General features: G+C 57.5%; 4 protein-coding genes across 4 annotated transcripts; 3 read left to right on the top strand and 1 right to left on the bottom strand.

Moving 5' to 3' along the window:
• Positions 1 to 489: 489 nt before the first annotated feature.
• QBC33DRAFT_450982 (polyketide synthase) lies at positions 490 to 7,953 on the top strand (the record flags this gene model as incomplete). The annotated part of the gene is made up of 8 exons (XM_060424588.1): positions 490 to 1,303; positions 1,367 to 1,577; positions 1,658 to 1,863; positions 1,929 to 2,135; positions 2,215 to 2,895; positions 2,996 to 6,684; positions 6,748 to 7,068; positions 7,132 to 7,953. The coding sequence occupies 8 exons, from the start codon at positions 490 to 492 to the stop codon at positions 7,951 to 7,953; spliced, it is 6,951 nt and encodes a 2,316-aa protein (XP_060284146.1).
• A 718-nt stretch (positions 7,954 to 8,671) lies between these two features.
• Positions 8,672 to 9,953, top strand: QBC33DRAFT_537787 (aldo/keto reductase). The gene has a single exon (XM_060427820.1). It carries the CDS (start codon positions 8,756 to 8,758, stop codon positions 9,830 to 9,832), a length of 1,077 nt encoding a protein of 358 aa, XP_060284145.1. The 5' UTR covers positions 8,672 to 8,755; the 3' UTR covers positions 9,833 to 9,953.
• A 442-nt stretch (positions 9,954 to 10,395) lies between these two features.
• QBC33DRAFT_558748 (uncharacterized protein) lies at positions 10,396 to 12,969 on the top strand (the record flags this gene model as incomplete). The annotated part of the gene is made up of 3 exons (XM_060429908.1): positions 10,396 to 11,822; positions 11,877 to 12,579; positions 12,649 to 12,969. 3 exons carry the CDS (start codon positions 10,396 to 10,398, stop codon positions 12,967 to 12,969), a joined length of 2,451 nt encoding a protein of 816 aa, XP_060284144.1.
• A 1,313-nt stretch (positions 12,970 to 14,282) lies between these two features.
• On the bottom strand, positions 14,283 to 19,514 carry QBC33DRAFT_62220 (ABC-2 type transporter-domain-containing protein). Its single transcript, XM_060432828.1, has 3 exons — positions 18,594 to 19,514; positions 16,518 to 18,420; positions 14,283 to 16,450 (listed from the first exon to the last, which is right to left on the bottom strand). The coding sequence occupies exons 1-3, from the start codon at positions 19,387 to 19,389 to the stop codon at positions 14,521 to 14,523; spliced, it is 4,629 nt and encodes a 1,542-aa protein (XP_060284143.1). The 5' UTR covers positions 19,390 to 19,514; the 3' UTR covers positions 14,283 to 14,520.
• Between the last annotated feature and the right edge of the window lie 663 nt (positions 19,515 to 20,177).

Raw genomic sequence — 20,177 nt, 5'->3', positions numbered from 1 at the left:
CCCAACCAGACGAGCATGGCCAGCCATCACAATAAGGGATATTGTTAATAATTGCCCCTGTGGGCCCGAACAATATACCAGCAACGATGCTCGGCCTTCGTTGCAGACGCGTCATGGCCCGGTAAGAAAGGATACAGCTACATCGTTACATGGCATATTCTCTGCGGCCGACGGGATGGCTGTAACAACGCTTATCATTTTTTCCCTTTCGCTTGTCTGTCATTTCATCCGTTCCGACGTGGGTTCGGCCGGTCCTTGCATCTGCTCGCACTTTCTCTCGTCTCGGCATATATGATATAAGCCGTTGGGTAAGGTCACATTTCTCGATGCCCAGCCCGCGCGACTCACTCGATCTTTCTAGCCCTCCCGATGTCGACTTGATCTCGGATCTGCCGAGTATTGCAAGGCACCTGCGAGCTGCCGCAAAACTCAGCTTGAAGACCTGAAAGAAAGTCTTGACCAAGGTCGTTGCAACAGGGCCCCTTCGCAATGGCACCCATTGCCGTCACCCCGGACAACAGCAGTCCCAATGGGAATGGAGTGAATGGGTACTTTAACGGTCTCTCCAACGGTGTCTCCAATGGTCTCTCCAACGGTCTCTCCAATGGTCTCTCCAACGGCCATCGCGATGGTGCTACGAACGGGCTCACCAATGGCCACGCCAATGGGCACGCTAACGGCCGCACCGTGAACGGCGCGACCAATGGGTTCGCCAACGGCCACGCAAATGGCGTCAATGGCGCCAATGGATACTCGAATGGCCATACCAATGGCCATGCGAATGGCCATGCCAACGGCAATACCAACGGCAATGCCAACGGCAATGCCAACGGCCACCATGCCTCGCCTCCGCCGCCTCAGAAGCCGATGCCGATTGCCATTGTTGGCATGGCCTGCCGCCTTCCAGGCAGCGTCGCAACGCCTACCGAGTTCTGGGAGCTCTGCACTCGGGCTCGCACTGGCTGGTCTGAAATCCCCAAGGAGCGATTCAACAACAGCAGCTTCTACCACCCCAACGCCGGGAAGGGCGGCTGCCAGAACGCTGTTGGCGGTAACTTCCTCAATGTCGACCTTGCTGCTTTCGACGCTCCGTTCTTTGGCCTCACTGAGAAGGAGGCCATCTCCATGGACCCCCAGCAGCGTCTCCTGCTCGAATGCACTTTCGAGGCTCTTGAGAGTGCCGGTATTCCGAAGCACACCATCGTGGGCAAGGATGTGGGAGTCTTCGTTGGCGGTTCCTTCCCGGAGTACGAGTCACACCTCTTTCGAGACTCTGATGCCATCCCCATGCATCAAGCAACAGGTTAGTCTGCCCCCCCTCCCCGGGTTCCCACTTATATGGCTCGCAGCTGCTTACCAAACACAGGGTGCGCCTACGCGATGCAGTCCAACCGGATTTCGCATTTCTTCGACCTGAGGGGTCCTAGTTTCACTTCAGACACTGCATGCTCGTCTAGCATGGTCGCATTGCACCTGGCTTGCCAGAGCATACGCACCGGGGAATCCAGCACTGCCCTGGTCGGAGGCTGCCATCTCAACATGCTACCGGAGTTCTGGATTTCCTTCTCAACCTGCAGGTATGTCCGCAATATCAGCCAGGCCTTTCGTTGAGCCCTGTGGGGTTGGCCCTCACCGGCAGCCGCTAACCTACCTGTAGATTGCTTTCGGATTCTGGCCGATCCATTTCTTTCGACGATAGAGGCACCGGTTTTGGCCGTGGAGAAGGCTGCGGCATGATTGTCCTGAAGCCACTGGACCAGGCTATTAGGGACAATGACCCAATCCGAGCTGTTATTGCCGCCAGCGGTATCAACCAGGACGGCAAGACGCCTGGCATCACGATGCCGAGCGGGGAAGCCCAAGGTCTGTTACCGCTCATGTTACAGCTCGTCATTCACTGGAAATGTATATGCTGACTCGACGAACAGAGGCGCTCATGCGTCAGGTATATGGAAATGCGGGCTTGAACCCTGCCGATTGTGGGTTTGTCGAGGCCCACGGCACCGGCACCCGTGTTGGTGACCCCATCGAGGCCACCGCCATTCACAACTACCTGGGCAAAGGTCGGACAGCGAGAGACCCGCTCTTCCTGGGCTCGGTCAAGTCTAATATCGGCCATTTGGAGGGTGCTTCAGGTTAGCCAGACTACATATGCTTACCCATATACCCATGCGTGTGCGTGCACTGCAGGCAAGGGAACTAACACTCTGTCAGGCATTGTCGCGGTCATCAAAGCGGCACTGATGCTCGAGCGGGGCTTCATCCTCCCCAACTACGACTTCAAGCAACCGAACCCCAAAATCCCATGGAAGGAATGGCACTTCAAGGTCCCCACGGGGCAGCGACCGTGGCCCCGGAATAAGAAATACGTCAGTGTCAACAACTTCGGGTTCGGAGGCACCAACGGCCACGTCGTCCTCGAGGCCTCGCCCTTCCGTGGCCAGCGAGCGCCGGGCCCAGGCGACGAAACTCCACCTCCCGAGAAGGCGGCCTCGCAAGGACGCAAGCTGTACGTGCTGACTGCCAACGACAAGACAGCACTGTCCCAGCTCATGAAGGATATCGTCGTCTACCTCGAGCAGCGACCTGAAATCTTCCAGATGGATCTGATGAGCAACATTGCCTACACCCTCGGTCAGCGGCGGTCTCATCTGCAGTGGAGGGTCGCCATCGCAGCCCTGAACTCGTTCGAGCTCATTCAGGAGATGAACGGTGAAAAGCTTGTGCCAGGGAAGGACATGAGTCCTCTGAGACTAGGCTTCATCTTTACTGGCCAGGGTGCTCAGTGGAATGCCATGGGCCGCGAGCTCTATGACCAATACCCCGTTTTCACGGACAGCCTTGACCGCGCCGACCGGTGTCTGAAAGACCTTGGCGCAGAATGGTCGCTTATCGGTACGGCACTAATGCTCCCTCCCTCCCTCCCTCCCTCCATCCATCCCTCCGTCCGTTTTGCCTATGATCACAGTCGATAACTAACCTACGCGATTAACAGAGGAGCTCGGGAGGGATGCCGAGACATCCAAGGTCAACGAGGCCCACATCAGTCAGCCATCCTGCACGGCCATCCAAGTAGCCTTGGTCGACCTCATACAGTCGTGGGGCATCCACCCTACCGCCGTGGCTGGACACTCCAGTGGCGAAATCGGAGCTGCTTACGCCGCCGGAATCATCACTTTCGAGGCCGCCATGGCTGTTGCCTACCACCGGGGCAGACTCATCCCGATCCTGAAAAAGAAGTTCCCAGACCTCCAAGGCCGCATGATGGCTATTGGTGGCACCAAGGAAGAGGTCTCTCCGCTCATCGAAAGCCTGACCGCAAAGGAAGCCAGGATTGCCTGCTTCAACAGTCCTTCCAGTCTGACCATTTCTGGAGACGAGCCTGCTATTGCTGAGCTTGAGAAGTTAGCCGAGGAAAAGCAGATGTTCAACCGCCGGCTGATGGTCGACGTTGCCTACCATTCGCATCACATGAATCTGGTTGCCAAGGAGTACCGGGCGTCGATTGCAAAGCTCGATGCTCCGCTTCAGACCAATGTGAAGTTCCACTCCTCCCTCTATGGCAACAGAGTAGAAGGGACCGAGCTGCAGCCAAATTACTGGGTCGACAATCTCACATGCCCCGTCCGGTTCTCCGAGGCACTTCAGAGCATGCTCGAGCCGGACGGAGAGCATGCGACAGGCGTCAACATGCTCATCGAGATCGGCCCGCATTCCGCTCTTCAAGGGCCCATCAAGCAGATTCTCAAGGCCGTCGGTGGCAATGCGCCCAAGATACCGTATGCCTCTGCGCTTGCTAGGAAGAAGGACGCGGTGCAAACTGCGCTCGAGCTTGCAGCGAGCCTCGTCACGAAAGGGGCAGCCCTCGATTTCGCGGCGATCAACTTCCCAAAGCCTTCGAAGGATCCCCAGTTGTTGACGGATCTGCCTCGATACCCCTGGAATTACCAGTCCAAATACTGGCTCGAGTCCCGCATGACGCAAAAGCACAAGTTCCGAGAGGCTCCACGGAGCGACATGATCGGAACGCTCGCCAACTATTCCAACGACCTAGAGCCGACGTGGAGAAACATTGTTCGCCTCGACGATCTCCCGTGGCTGCAGCACCACAAGATCCAGTCCCTCACGATATTCCCTTTGTCCGGTTTTGTTACCATGGCCCTTGAAGCCGCCGCTCAGCGAGCCTCGACCAAGGCCTTGGAGTTTGACAATTTCGAGCTGAAGGACGTGTCTATCACCAAGCCCCTGGTGATCCCTGACAAGGATCTCGAGATGACCATCACCCTCCGCCCCCACCAAGAAGGCACACTTGTCTCCTCTGACGCCTGGGACGAGTTCCGCATCTGTTCGTGGACGCTCGACAACGGTTGGACTGAGCATTGCATCGGCCTCATTGCCACGAAGGGAAAGGATGCTAATGACGTTGACGGAGGGCAACAGGCAGGCGATTCTGCGGAATTTGTACAGTCCACCACTGCGTCAATCAAGGATGCCGGAGCAAGCAGCATTTCGCCCAGCGAAATGTACGCCTCCCTGGCTGAGCTTGGAGTTGAATACGGCCCTACGTTCCAAGGGATCGACAACTGCAAGGCCAACGAAACCTGCTCAGTGGGAGACGTCCTAGTCACTGATGTCTCGAAGGAGATGCCCAATGGCTACATGACCGACACCATCCTACCGTCGGCGGTCCTGGAGTCGTTGATTGAGATGTACTGGCCGATTGTCGGGGCGGGGCGAACCCCAGTCGACATCATCTACCTTCCATCCTCGATCCAGCACATGTCCGTCTCCACTCGCGTCGCCGGCGTAGTCAAGGAACCCGGAAGCCTTCTCCGCGCATACTGCCGGGGAGCAATCACCCGCGCAAACCCCAAACCGGCCCTGGTCGACATCACTGTGACGGCGGGCGGCGACTCCCTCGAACCTCTGATCACGCTGGATGGCCTAACCATCTCGCCAATCCTGGACGGCGAGACCCAGATGGACGCAAACGTTGCGAGGGAGCTCTGCTACAAACTGGAGTGGGAGCCTATCCTCGAACCCCTGCACAGCGGCAGCGTGCCAAACGGCACGTCCAACGGCGTATCTCAGACAGCACTGATTCCGTCCGATGTCGAGATTGCTATCGTCCACGAGGACTCCAACTACCAACAGCTGGTGGCCCTGGGCATCGCCAATGCCCTCGAGCAGGCCACTGGCAGACTCCCCGAGGTTGGAAGCCTATCGGAATTGAATGTCGCCGGGAGGCTCGTTGTGTTCCTACCGGAGCTCCAAGAACTCCTCCTCCCGACCCTCTCGGAAGCCCAGTTCACGTCCCTGCAGAAGATGTTGACCACCGCTCAGGGTGCCCTCTGGGTTGTGCGCGGCGCCTATGACAAGTCTTCGAACCCCGAGGCCAACATGGTGACGGGCCTCAGCAGGACCATCCGGTCAGAGACGGCGGTCAAGTTCGCCACCTTGGACCTCGACGCGGAAAACCCCCTATCTGAGTCGGATGCCGTAGATGCCATCGTCAAGGTCTTCGCGGCCGTTTTTGGCTCTGGTTCTTCGGCTACCAGCGAACTCGAGTTCATGGAACGGGCCGGTTCTTTCTTCACCCCGCGCATCGTCCATGACGCTGAGATGAACGAGTTCGTGCACAGGCAGACAAACCCGGCAGTCGTCGAGACCATGCCGTTCTCGGAAGGCGACCGGGTGTTGAAGATGGAGATCACCACTCCTGGCGCCCTCGGCACCCTGCACTTTGTTGACGACAACATCTCCGAGGCCCCACTCGCAGCTGACGAAGTCGAGATCGAGGTCAAGGCCATCGGCCTTAACTACAGAGATGCTCTGGCTGCAAAGGGCCAGGCCGAGATCGGCGACTGCGGCATCGAAGCCAGCGGTGTGGTCCTGGCTGTGGGGAGCGAAGTATCGGCCCTGCAAGTCGGCGATAGGGTTGCCGCACTCACGCAGGGGGCCTTCGCTACCCGGACTAGGACGTCTGCCGCCAAGGCGTTCAAGATCCCGGCTGACCTGTCCTTTGAGACGGCTGCGTCCCTGCCCCTGGCCTATTGCACCGCCTACTATAGTTTGGTAGAGCTCGGCCGCATCGGCGAGGGCGAGACGGTTCTTATTCACGCTGCCGCCGGGTCTGTCGGGCAGGCGGCCATCTGCATTGCCCAGATGATCGGAGCCGAGGTTTTCGCCACAGTGAGCAGCACTGAGAAGAAAGAGCTGCTTATGGCCGAGTACGGCCTAGCACCGGACCATATATTCCACAGCCGCAGCACCTCATTCGTGAGCGGCATCCGCAAGGCCACGAACGGGCAGGGCGTCGACGTCGTTCTCAATTCGCTTACCGGCGAGCTTCTTCGAGCGTCCTGGGAGTGCCTGAACAAATTCGGTCGCTTCATCGACATCGGCAAGCGAGACCAGGCCACCAAGACCGGCTTGGAATTGGCTCACATCAACAACAACGCCAGCTTGATCTCTGTTGATCTGCTTGCCGTTGCTGCTGAGAGGCCCAAAGTGTTGAAGCGCCTTGTGACTGATGTTGCAAGACTCGTGTCGTACGGCAAGGTCCGACCCGTCACTCCTGTCGCCGTGTTCCCAATCTCCGACGCCGAGACAGCGCTCAAGTCTCTGCAGGCAGGCTCCCAAGGCAAGGTTGTTGTTACGCCACGACCAGGAGATATTGTCATGGTAAGAACCTTCTCCCCCACCCAACCCGCCATTCGCGTGGCTCCCAGGCTAACCAATTCATAGGCTACGCCATCTAAGAAGGTGAAACATCTCCTTCACGCAGATGCCACCTACATCTTAGTTGGAGGTACTGGCGGCCTCGGAAGAAGCATGGCTAGGTGGATGGCTGCCAAGGGAGCTCGCAACCTTGTTCTGGTCTCCCGAAGCGGGTCTGTAACCGGAAGGGTCAAGGAGTTGGTCGACGAGCTCGCCGCTGTTGGGGCGAACGTTGTCGTACGGCGATGCAACGTGGCGAACAAGGCCGAGGTTGATGACCTTGTGGCCGAGGGGCTGCAAGGGCTGCCTCCCGTACGAGGCGTTGTGCATGGAACCATGGTCCTTCGCGTAGGTTCCCTGCCCCTCCCCCCCCCGTTTCTTTTCATGATCACGAGATGCTGACCTGCACAGGACGTCCTGTTCGAGAAGATGACTTGGAGAGAGTACATCGAGGTTATTGAAGGCAAGGTCCAAGGCGGTTGGAACTTCCACCACGCCCTGGCATCTGCTCCCCTCGATTTCTTCGTCGCCATCTCGTCGGCCGCCGGCGCCGTTGGCAACCGTGGCCAGGCCGCCTACAGTGCCGCCAACTGCTTCCTCAACGCCCTGGTGCAGCACCGCCTCGCCCTCGGACTCCCCGCATCCTCCCTCGACCTGACTGCTGTCTCGGATACCGGTTACCTGGCCGACGATGCGGAGAAGGCAGCCGAAGTCGCCCGCAACCTGGGCAGCGACACCATCTGCGAGGCCGAGGTGCTGGCCCTCCTGGACGCCGCCATCAGCGGGAAGCTGGCGGCGACCTGCAACAACCACACGATCACGGGCATGCGCATCACGGCCAGCATGAGGCCGTTCTGGACCGAGGACGCCAAGTTCAAGGCGATGCGCATCGCGGCCGAGGAGGCCGCGGCCAAGGACTTGTCCAGCGCCGTGGTCTCGTTCAACGCGGCCCTCAAGGCGGCCAAGTCGCTGGACGAGGCCGAGGACGTGGTCTGCAAGGGCCTCGTCGACAAGATCTCGGCGGTGCTGATGCTCGAGGCCGAGGAGATGGACATCACCAGGTCGCTCTCCCACTACGCCCTCGACTCGCTCGTCGCCATCGAGATCCGCAACTTCATCACCCGCGAGTTCGAGGCCAACCTGCAGGTCCTGGAGCTGCTGTCCAGCGGCTCCATTCAGACCCTGGCCAAGGGCGTCTGCGCCAAGAGCAAGATTGTCTCCTTCACCGCATGATGGGGTGGTGGGTGGGTGAGATGATGTTGCCCTTTTTTTTCTTTTCTTTTTTTGTATGATATGGACCCGGGGGTTCAGTCACACTTGCATGCATGATTTTTTTCTCCCCTGGACCGCATTACCCTTCGTTAGATTCACCATTCTTTCCTTCTTCTATTCACATTGCCATCGCGGTCTGGGGCCCGGGTTCTTTCGCATGAATCCGGAACCATTGGCGGATTGATTGGTATGTCAAGTTTTATTGTATAGCCTTAAATTATAACAACGACCGTTTAGACAAGCAACATAGTAGACCTGAGTCGAACTCTTGAGATATATTTGAACGTGTTTCTGCGTGGTTTGATATGCCGAGTTGGTGGCTGAGATGAGCTCCATTTGTGTCTACATCCAAGGAAGGGATGCTGCAAGGATAGACTCTCCAAGGAAAGATGGGGGATCAAATCCTGACAAACTTGCAGTGCCGAACTTGACCATTCTCGGACTACCTACCCATGGAATAAAGGCGGAGGGAGACCATGGCCAAGTGCCGTATTTATCAGCAACTATGGGGTGAGGAGGAGGAGAGGAGGTCCAGGAGACAATGCCATTGCCGGTGTTTACGGTTTTGGTCCATTTAACCCCGCTTAACCCCACCTCAACTCGCATGACGTTTGCTCCTCATGTGGGGGGTTATTGGGTTATTTATGTTATTTACCCCCTCCTGCTCCTGTCTGTTCCTCAAGGTTTCACGGAATTGTTAATTGTTTTGAAGTTGCAACTCAGTCTGAATATTTGTTTTCCACTCCACTTCACCGCACACACAATGCCGATCCCAGAGAGCCTCCAGAAGTCCCTCGATGCCTCCAAGTGCGAGTACCGCCGGCTGGGCCAGAGTGGTCTGCGCATCTCGGTGCCCATCTTTGGGTGCATGAGCTTTGGCGACCCCAAGGTCATGGACTGGGCGATTGGCGAGGATGAGGCGCTCCCGCTGCTGAAGGCTGCCTACGACAGCGGCCTCAACACGTGGGACACGGCAAATGCCTACTCCAACGGCGCGTCCGAGGTGATCGTCGGCAAGGCGCTGAAGAAGTACGCCATCCCGCGCGAGAAGGTCATCATCATGACGAAGTGCTTTTTCGCCGTCGGCGAGAGGCCCGAGATCCGGCACTTCACGAATCGCGCCGAGGTCGAAGCGTCCAAGGACTACCAGAACCAGTTGGGCCTGTCGCGGGCGGCCATCTTCAACCAGGTCGAGGCCTCGCTCCGCCGCCTGGACACGCCCTACATCGACCTGCTGCAGATCCACCGCTTCGACCCCAACACGCCCATCGAGGAGACGATGAAGGCGCTGCACGACCTGGTGCAGTCGGGCAAGGTGCGCTACATTGGTGCGAGCAGCATGTGGGCGACGCAGCTGGCGCGCATGCAGTTCGTGGCCGAGCGCAACGGCTGGACCAAGTTTGTGAGCATGCAGAACCAGTACAACCTGCTGTACCGCGAGGAGGAGCGCGAGATGAACCGTTTCTGCAACGACACGGGCGTCGGCCTGGTCCCCTGGGCGCCGCTGTGCCGGGGCCACCTGGCGCGCGCGCCCGAGAAGTTCGGCACGACGGCCCGCAGCGAGGGCGAGAAGAAGTCGCAGCCCGGGAGCCACGGGACGGGCGAGATCGACCGGGCCATCATCGGGCGCGTCCAGGAGGTCGCGCAGAAGCACGGCTGGACCATGAGCAACGTCGCCCTGGCGTGGATCAACAAGAGGGTCAGCAGCCCCATCATCGGGTTCAGCAGCGTCGAGCGCATCGACGAGGCCATCTCCGCCCGCGGGAAGGTCCTCGACGACGAGGAGGAGAAATACCTCGAGGAACTGTACCAGCCGAAGCCCATTTCGGGCCACTCATAGGGCGCTAGCTAAAATACACGGGAAGACAAGAGTCGGAAAAGGAGGGAGGAGGAGCTGGTGGATCGCATCGTATGGGTTAACTGCTCAAAAATAAAAAGTACCTCTGTGATTCTTCCAAGAAGTTACCTAGTTTTGTCCAACATATCATCAACAGGTGACATGTTCAGTAGGTTAGTAGTAGGGTGTTCTAGCTCCCCAACTTGATATTGGCATCCCTTGACAGCGTACGAGAGTAATTCTGTCGTATAGGGCAAGCATATAAGCCATAGTGGAAGGGATGGAAGGGATGGGAGGGATGGGAGGGGCGGAAGTGATGGAAGTGATGGAAGAGAGAGATGGTTTGGTGAGCGCCGGAGACTCCCGTGCTTATTCATCGCCCACTTGCACTCACAGCAGGTTATCGGCCTATCAGGTTGTCGGCGGCCCACTAGCACCAAAACGGACTAGCGGAACCTGCCGCAAAATCTTTGATGTCAACTCTGCCCTCTTTTCTCTCCTGCCCAAGACTTCCATCCATTTCGCCCTGCGACAACACCAGGCACAGCCCTGCAAACGTGGCCAAGATGTCTTACGACTCGAGATATCAGCCAAGAGGCGGGAAATCTGGCCCGCCTTCGCGAGACTATCATAATCGTGATCGCGGCCGTGATCGCGAGCGTGATCGTGACTATGACCGGAATCATGATTATGGTTATGATCGGGATCGCGACCATAACCGCGACCGCGACCGCGACCGCAATCGTGATCGTGATCGTGATTATCATTCGTCGCTTCCCCCACGACCACCCTCGCGCAGCGGTCGCGCTCCGTCACCTGACTCGTACCGGCCTAATCAGAATGACCGACAAGACCCTCGAGATAGGGACTACGCACGTCGCGATTCTCGGCCTTCACGAAATGGCCCTTCCCATCCTCCCCCGCCCCCGCCACGACATCCGCAGCCACCGCCCCCTTTACAACCGCCCCAGGGCGATTTCACCTTCAGTGTTGAGAAGCCGCCTGGCATTGATAGCTCTTCCTACGATAGTTACCGACCCAATGAGGGCAGCTCTTATCGTGATCGTCGACCTGGAAAGAATTTCAAACGCAACGCTCGCGGTGGAAGAGGTGGAGGAGGCTTCGGATCCTTGCGCTTCTTAGCGGCTAATCGGCCTATCTTACGAAATACACATTCTACCGGGCCTGAGCAAGCGTTCTACGATGCTGATGCAGGAGCGACGTACCGACTGCTGGACGAGCCGTCAGATAGTGGGGAGGCTGATATGGACATTTCCGGCGACGAGTCTGGCGCGTCTGACGGGGGCAGTGGGTCCCACGAACCCTCCACCAAGCGGACTCGGATTTCTGTGCAGCAGTCTGCCTCAGACAACAACGCGCCCAAGTGGTCAAATCCAGATCCCTACACGGCTCTCCCTCCCCCCGACGCCACACAGCAGAAGAAGAAGGACGTCGTGCAGCTCATCCGCAACGCTCGTGTGCAGACAAGGGAACAAAAGGCCTCGGTTCCTGCCGACGCGGCCGAGTTCATATCGTGCGATTTTGACGACAGTGACAGTGGTAGTGACGGAGGGGTGAAGGATAGCTCCAAGCCTGCCAACGCGCCTGGAGTACTTGGAGCCCCTACTGGCCCGCGCATGCCGAACATACCGCGCCTTGCAGGCCAAGATACAAAGTCAAACGACGCGAGACCTGCGAATCTACCGGAAAAGCCTCATCACAACACTGCCGCCACTGCTCCCACTTTAGCCACACAGCCCGGCACGAAGCAGAGGAAGCTAGCAGCGGCTGAAGACATAGGCACCTCATCACTGGGGTCGCGGAAGCGTACTCACGACGACCGGATTATCCTCCCAGCTCATTCAAGACTCAAGAAGGCCAACAAAATGCCAGTCCGCGGCTCACTTGTCTGGGACTGGGAGATCAAGGATGGCGAAGACCCTTGCCCCTGGCTTGTGGCTGATCATTCGGGATCGGCAAGTATGGGTGTGTGGTAGGTGATATGCTAAACTCCGAACCACCCGTTCTCGCAGCTCACAGTTGATAGGCTACACAAGGAGATCATGGACTTTTATGATTATGTCCGACCACAAGACTACGAACAGCGTATTCGCCAGGAGCTTATCCAGCAGCTCAAAGCGTTTTGCCGCTCGACATATAGGGATGCCGAGGTGTACCCCTTTGGCTCATTCCCATCTGGTCTCTACCTGCCAACTGGAGATATGGATCTCGTCCTCTGTTCTGATTCCTACCTGAAGGGTGGAAGGGCCAAGTATAGCACTAAGAGTGCCTTGTTCAAGCTCCGGACATTCCTGCACCACAACCGAGTGGCCCACATGAACGAATTTGAGCTCATTCTCCATGCCAAGGTGCCGCTGGTGAAATACATCGACAGGCGGACAGGTTTGAAGATGGATGTGTCCTTCGAGAACTTAACTGGATTGCAGGCCATCGACACCTTCATGGCCTGGAAGGAACAGTACGCCGCCATGCCCATCCTCGTTACCCTCGTCAAGCACTTCCTCTTCATGCGGGGGCTCAACGAGCCGGTCAATGGTGGTATTGGTGGTTTCTCCGTCATCTGCCTCGTTGTGAGTATGCTGCAGATGATGCCCGAGGTGCAGAGCCGCAACATGAACACGGCACATCACCTCGGCGATCTGCTCTTGGAGTTCTTTGACCTCTATGGCAACCGCTTCAACTACAGGACTACAGCCATTAGCCTCAACCCTCCCAAGTACATTTCCAAGGTTAGTCTTCGAACCCGCAACCTCTGACAGGACCCGATTCTAACTGAGATACCCTCTTTTCTTCTCCAGAATGCTGTCACGGCCTTTGCCTACAAGCACCAAGACCGCCTGTCGATTATTGACCCGAACAACCCTGGAAATGACATCGCGGGGGGATCTTCCAACACGCCGACCATCCTGGGCCTCTTCTCCGAGGCACATCGCCTCCTTTCCAACAAGATGGTGGCCGTCGCTCAATCACCCGATAAGCGCAATGCAAGCATCCTTGAGGTCATTTTCGCCGGGAACTACTCGACATTCCGGAACCAACGAGCGCACCTCTTGAAGCTCTCCCAGGGTGGTTCGGCTTCCGCTGACCCTACCCCCGAGACCGTCCACGTCGAGTGGTAGACGCGATCCGACTCCGCGAGGATGATGACGAATTTGGTGTACGATAGGTGGCGCATCGACACGCTTGTTGGCTGGAATGAAACCGGAGCTGTGTTGGGGTACTGGAGTATCGGACTCGGTGGCAACGGAAGGAGGATGGTGGCATCGATACATTTCGGTTATTCTTTCGACATGATACCCGGCGTCATCGCTACATTTCTTGTTTTTCTTTCCATGTTTGCTCCTTTTACTGTTGCATTTTTCTTTTACGGAGTTACTTGCCGTCGCTGGTTTGAAACCGCAATGTTGGACTTGGCTGGGCCGATCCGATCCTCAGCCGATGGAGAGAACCTTGCACTGCGAACTGGCCTGTCAGCCAACACTTTTTTTGGGGGGCAACTCGGGGTTTGACCGTTTTATTCCTCGGCATCTTTACCCTAGGACTCGAAAAGGGCAACCCTGCTGACAACTCCAGATGTACCTTAGTCAACGGAGTCTTCAGCCCGACATCTCTCTCAATGTCGCGCGCTGATTGCTTTCGAAGAAGCCCTCTCAGAACCTAACCCACCCCTTGGTGAACAGGGCGCCGAGTTGGCCACCCTTCAAATCAACCAAACCTTTTTCTTCTTCTTCCCTTGTTGCGTTCGCCGTGCGAGGGGGGGAATGTGAAGAGATCTTTCTCAATACCTCCTCTTTTTTGGCCTCGCCGTCGGACACGGCGGTGGGCCACAGCTGACCATACATCGCAGGATCATGATGAGTTTCCCCTCAACAAAATCGACTTCGAACCCGGCGATTATTTTTTTAATTGCCCGGGGCTTTGGAGGAGAATGGGCAGTCGACAAAGCTGTCGCTGCCCCCCCTTTTCTCGCTGCAAGCTGCGCTTGATGCCTGGCTGCGGAGAGGGAAGAAAGATCAGGGAGGTGTGGACTGGAGGAACGGCTGTACCGGCGATTCACTTGTCGATATGGGTCTTCATTTTCGACGGGCGGCATCCAGCTTATGGACAGGCTCTCCAGGAAATCATGATGAGGTATGAGGGCGAGTGGGATAGGTCACCGCATGTATTTTCTTCCGTGACCACCAGCGTCTATTGACAACTCCGAATATTATATCAAGGTTTTGACAACTCCGAATATTATATCAAGGTCATGTTACCCTTAGGTATGTATGTCTTTCCCAACCTCTATACCGGTCTATACTTGATTAAGAATGTACACTCTAGATACGTACAAGGAAAATTGCGTGGCATGCAACGTGCGTGAGAAACCAGATCTTGATTTTAACATGGAAAGGGGAAAAAAGAAACGGGTGGAAGGGAGAGTGTGAGAGAACAATGGGAGACGACAGCGTCAGTCGATCCCTACGATGCCCAAAACATAAGAAAAGTGAAAGTGCTTTTTTTCCCGGAGGACGGGACCCCTCCAACTTCCGAGGCCACGCAATTTCGGAGATTTTTAGGATGATATTAGTTCACCCTTTTTATTCTCCTTCCTAACCCCCCGCCGCCGATTCCGCCAACCAACCAACCAACCAACCAACCTACCAACCGACCTTTCGGCAGTCAGGCTCTTACTCCTTCTTCTTCTTCCCGCCCAGCTTCTTCTTAGGCACCCTGACTAGCCAGTAGACGAACAGTGCGGCGCCAATGTTGAAGAAGATGTAGGCCCAGATGATGCCGTAGTTGCGCCACCGGTCGCTGTAGTAGGCACGAGCGCCCGCCAGGAAGGTGTTTGTGTCGCCGATGGTGCAGAAGGAGCAGTCGGTGGTGCTGTTGGGGTTGGTCAGGTAGCCGCCCACGGCCGCCATGTAGGGTTCCATGTACTGGTAGCAGGTGTCGTTGCCCTGGGGCTGGAAAATGAGGAGCTCGTTGGCGGCGCACTCGATGTTGGTGTTGGCCACGGCGGTGGACAGCATGGCGCTGACGAGGTACGTGAACGGCGAGATGCGGTACATGAAGATCCAGAAGCGCGGCATCGAGTCCGGGTTGGCGAGGACGCCGCAGAAGATGAGGCAGAGCGAAAAGAGCAGGTTGGCAATGTTGCCGCCGGCCTCGGCCGTCTCGAAGCCTGCGATGACCAGGTCGGTGAAGGTCGAGGTGAACAGGAGGAAGGACACCAGGAGCAAGAACATGAGACCGCCGCGCTCGGCCGTCTGGCCCGCGGCGGCGGCGTTGTGCTGCAGGCCCACGGGGTAGTACCAGGAGAAGAACATGAGTGTCCCCATGAGGACATTCCACGGCATCTCGACAATGATCTGCGACAGCATGAAGACCTTCCAGTCGTACACCTTACTAGGTCGCTCGCGGACCTCGTACAGGGAGCGCTGGATGACGAAGTGCGGCATGGTCTGCTGCACGAGCTGGCCGAACACGGTCATGATGTTGAAGATGGCAAACATCTGGTTCTGCATCCCTTGGATGGTGTTGGGCGCGTTGAAGAAGACAAAGCCGATGAAGAGGGCGACTAGGACGCACAGGGCCATCTTGGAGTAGATGTACGAGGGAGTGCGCCAGTACTGCTCGAAGACACGACGCGTGACCTCGATGAGCTGGGAGAAGAAGGGGGCGGCGAATTCCCGGTAGCTCCCTTCGTCGTGGGTCGCGTCCTCGGTCTGCTTTGGGTTCTCAGCGAGACGTTGGAGCTCGGCATGGACCTCCCTGTACTCGGCACTCTCGCGCCACGCCTGGTGCCAGTCAATCTCGGAAGTCGTCCCGGGGGCAGCACCAATGACCTCGAGCATCCACTCGGCCGGGTTCGCGTCCTCGGGGCAGGGGAAACCACCTCTGCGCTCGAAGTACGAGGTCATGGTCTTGGAGTTCTCGCCAATGTCACCGAAATAGACCGTCTTGCCGCCTTTGGCGAGGAACAGGAGCCTGTCGAAGCGCTGGAAGAGCATGGCAGAGGGCTGATGGATGGTGCAGAGAATGGCCTGGCCGCTCTTGGTGAGCTTCTCCAGAAGATCCAGAATGGCCCACGAGGTCTGACTGTCGAGGCCCGAAGTAGGTTCGTCGACGAAGAGCAAGAGAGGAGGCTTAGCCGCCAGCTCCACGCCAATTGTGAGGCGCTTCCTCTGTTCGACGTTGAGACCCTCGCCGGGAACCCCAATGACGGCATCTGCGTATTCTTCCATGTTGAGCAGTTTGATAACCTCGTCGACGTAAGCAAGCTTCTCGTCCCGTGGGACGTGGGAGGGTTGGCGAAGGAGGGCACTGAAGTTCAAGGCCTCTCGGACAGTCGTCGTCTGAAGATGCAGATCCTGTTGCTGAACATAACCAGTCTTGCGCTGGAACGAGGTGTCACGAGGATGGCCGTCAACAAGCATCGAGCCGGTGATGACGCCCATGCTAGTTCGGTCTGCGAGGCAGTCGAGCAGAGTGGTTTTGCCAGCGCCAGAAACACCCATCAAGGCAGTGAGCGAACCCGGTTTGACCCAGCCATCAACGTGATCCAGAATCTGCCTCGTTTCGTTTTTGATCTTGACCTCGTAGCACACATCGCTCCTATTGTTCGAAATCGACTGTCAGAAAGCGTTTTCTCCAGGCCGCTCAAGCTCGGGGTTGTACTTACCAGTGGAAGGTGCTCGTCGTCTTCTGAATGACACCGTCCGAGGTGTTTCCGTCGTTGACCTTCTCGGCGATGGCGGCGGGACCGGAGGCCAGGACAGGGCCGGACTCGGCATCATGCTTGCGCTCCTTGAAAGACGCCGGCTTGTGGCCTCGACGGAAGACCAGGACCTCGCCCTTGGACTTCTTTGCAGAGACGCTCTCGGCGGCTATCATGTAGCAGGCGAGGAACCCGAGCATGAAGGCTATAATGATTCCCAGGTTGCGCCACTTGTGCGAGCTGAAGTATTGGAAGCCTGACTTGATGTAGTCGTCGCCGTTGACAAACTGCGAACCCGTGACGGCACCAATGGTCGAACACACGCGATTGTTGTCGCCGACATCGGCGTAGCCGGGGACGCGGGGGTTTGGAACATATTCAGTGCAGAGGAAGTTGCGGTTGTGGAATTCGTTCACCATCAGAGATTCGAAGGCGTAGGCCAGCGGGTCGAGGTAGTTCATCCAACGACACCAGCCAAGCATGTAGTCGATGGGGATGACGAAGCCGGTGAAGATGACGAGGGCCAGAATGATGATGGCGGCGGGGACCATGGCTTGTGACAGGGTTCGCGACGCGCTGGCGATGGTCCTGAAGACCATGGACATGGCCATGACGATGAAGAAGGAGATCAGCATGAAGAAGAAGAAAGCGCCCGCTTCCCTGCGTAGGTTCGACATGAAGTACAGAGTGGTGTTGAAGGTGATTGTATTCAGGATCTTGTACGGCATGTCGCAGAGCATCGAGGCCACAGCTTCGGCAGATGGATGGTAGAGGGCGTAGCGGTCGTGTTTTTCGACGATGGGGCGTTGGGCGTAGAGGGTCAGAATCTCCAGGGCGCTGGCGAAGGCGTTGAGGAGGCAGGCGAAGAAGAGGAGGGCACCACGCTGGAAGAAGCTGTCGGTCGTTGGTTGCAGGTCGAAGAAGATGCTGGAAATGATCAGGGCCATGACGAAGTTGCCGATGAGGGCACCGACGGTCAGAGAGGGGTCGTTGATCAGCCGTTTCCAGCCTCGCCAGAGACAGAGCCGGACCTGCTGAGCGTAAGACAGGGTGAAGGGCGACTTGAGACGCTGGCTCCTGGCTTGCTGGGCCTTCTTGGACTCTCGGAAAGCGACGGCGTCGGGGCCGTCGATGGGGTGTTCCTGGTTGTACTGCTCGATCTCGGCCTGCAGGGCTGCGTACTGGGCGCTGTTCTTCCAGGCCGCGGCAAACTCATCGGCCGTCCGGGGCGCCTTGCCCTCGAAGCCTGGCCGGATGGTTCGCTCAAGGGAACTCGTCATGGACGTGAGGAAGTCGGGGGTCGTGGCGCGAGGCGAGCACTCGAAGCCGAGATCGATGAAGTACTGTCTCGCCTCATCGGCTCTGCCGAAGAAGATCTGTCGGCCCTCGTAGAGGACGACAGCCTTGTCGAAGAGGTCGTAGGCGCTTTGTGGGGCCTGGTAGATGGAGACACAGGCCGTGTTTCCGAAGAGCTCCGTCTGCAGGCGCAGCGTCTTGCAGAACTCGATGGCATTGGCACTGTCCAGGCCGCGAGTACTGTTGTCCCAGCACTGTAGCGGCGATCCAGACAAGGCCGCCTCGGCGATGGTGACTCTCTTCCGCTCACCGCCAGACACACCACGGACGTACTCGTTGCCGACACGGGTATTGATGGTGTGGCTGATGCCGAACATGGCCATGACAACATCCCTGAGGTGGTTGGAGAAGGCATTTCGAGAGATGCCTCCAGGCACTTGGCGGGGAGCACGCGCCCGAGCAGCGAAGGTCAGCGTGTCGCCGACAGTCAACTGCGGGAAGTGCACGTCGACCTCGGCCGTGTAAATGGCCTCTCCACGATGATGCGTGTGCATCTCCTTGGCCGACAATCCTATGAAACAACTTGTCAGCCAATGTCACCCTTGCCGGATCGTTGTGGGGGCGCCGTTTACGCCTGCCCATTTCGCAACGGCATATTCCGTGGCCAAAGAGACGCGGTCGATCATAGGAGAAAAAAAGAAAAAAAGCGGGAAATGAGGGTAGCGAGAAAACTGCAACGCTTACCTTGATAATTGAAGTACGACTTATCGTCCATGAAGATTCCATTGTAGTCTCCAGCAATTGTCTTGAGGAAGGTGGTGCATCCCGAGCCCGGAGGCCCCAGGACGACGAGCATCTCGCCATTCTTCACGACGCCGTCGAAGTTGCGCAGGATGTCGATGCGGCGTTGTCCGTGGCCGAGGACCTTGCGCGCGAGCCCAGCGACCTCCAGCCAGATATTGATGAAGTCCTTCTGGTAGTCGGTGGTGGAGCCGAAGCCGAAGACGTTGAGGTTCTGGAACGCGACGCCGCTGGTGCGCATCTTGTGGCCCTCGGACGCGGTCATGTCGACGACGGCCTTTGCCCAGGCGCGCGCGCGGAACTTTGGGCTGTTGGGGTTCAGCGGCGAGTCCTCGTCGCTAGACATGAGGAAGGGGTTCGCGCCGGCGCCCACGCCCGAGACATGCGACTGGGTTGTGTATCTCCGGGCGAGGGCCTGGACCATGCTGTTGCGACGCTCCTGTTCCGTGTCGGAGCCGTCGTCTTCGCCGAAAACGTCGTTCTTCCCGGCGCCGGGCATCGCGTCCTTCTCGCGACTCGGGGTGCCGACCTCGGTGATGGAGGTCGCGCGGGTTCGGGTCGCATCACGCGACTCGTGGTTCGAGGACGAGGCGTCAAGGCCGTCGGCCGGCTCGTCCCTCGGATTGGAGTGCTCCATGTCGTGATCTCGATTGCCGCCCTGGCTGGTTACATCGGGGATACCGGTGGTTTGGGCTGTGCGATCATAATTCCCGAAGGAGCCCACGCCCGTGAAGGACATGTTTCGGTGGCCCTAGGGGATTCCCGTGCTGGGGTTCTCTCGTCGGTTCCCAGACCTGGAAGATGGGGGGTGTGTAAGGGTCTCGTGGGGGAGAAGATTGTGTGAAAACTACATTAATTTGGGTTCTATGGGCGGCGTGCAAAGGTGCACTAGAAGAAGACGAGAAGAAAAACGAAGGGAAGGGCAGTGAGAATCAAGACTGAGACGCAGGGGAAGCCATAAAAAAGTTGGGGGGCACTCTTCAGGGTTAGTTAATAAGGCCTGTGTCGATGCGATGGAGACACGGGATGATCCAAGGGCCCGAGCTGGGTGGAGTCCATCCGGGTAGTAGCTGAGGTGCAAGTAGGGTCTCCCCAGAGATCAATTGGTAGGCATACGCAGTAGCAATTACGTAGGTAGCAAGGCCCAGGCCAGGTATTACTCGAGACGGAGATGGGTGCCTGCGAAAAGTCCGCGATTGGGCCCATTGGGCCCATCGCGGATTACCAATACCATGGTGAGAAGCGGGCACATTTTTGATTAAATGTCTCCGACGCCCCGGAATCCTCACTCATACTAATTATCTTTTTTTCCTTTCCCGTCTGAATAGAGATGAAGCCATGACTGATACGGAAACCAAATTGGTCGGCACCAACCCGACCCGGTGCACGACCCCACCACCATCGCTTCATCCCATCCCGCCGCCACGTTGCGTGCTGATGGAAGGTACACTACGGATGTACAGGTACATTATTGCGGATAACAAACAAGATAAGATTCATCCCTCGATCGCGCCAGCGAGCAGCACG

This window comes from Phialemonium atrogriseum (genome assembly GCF_030411735.1).
Source record: "Phialemonium atrogriseum strain 8032-3 unplaced genomic scaffold QBC33scaffold_11, whole genome shotgun sequence".
In the NCBI taxonomy this organism is placed as follows: domain Eukaryota; kingdom Fungi; phylum Ascomycota; class Sordariomycetes; order Cephalothecales; family Cephalothecaceae; genus Phialemonium; species Phialemonium atrogriseum.
Note: the sequence above shows the minus strand (reverse complement) of the source record. Positions and strands in the feature narration are given on the sequence as shown.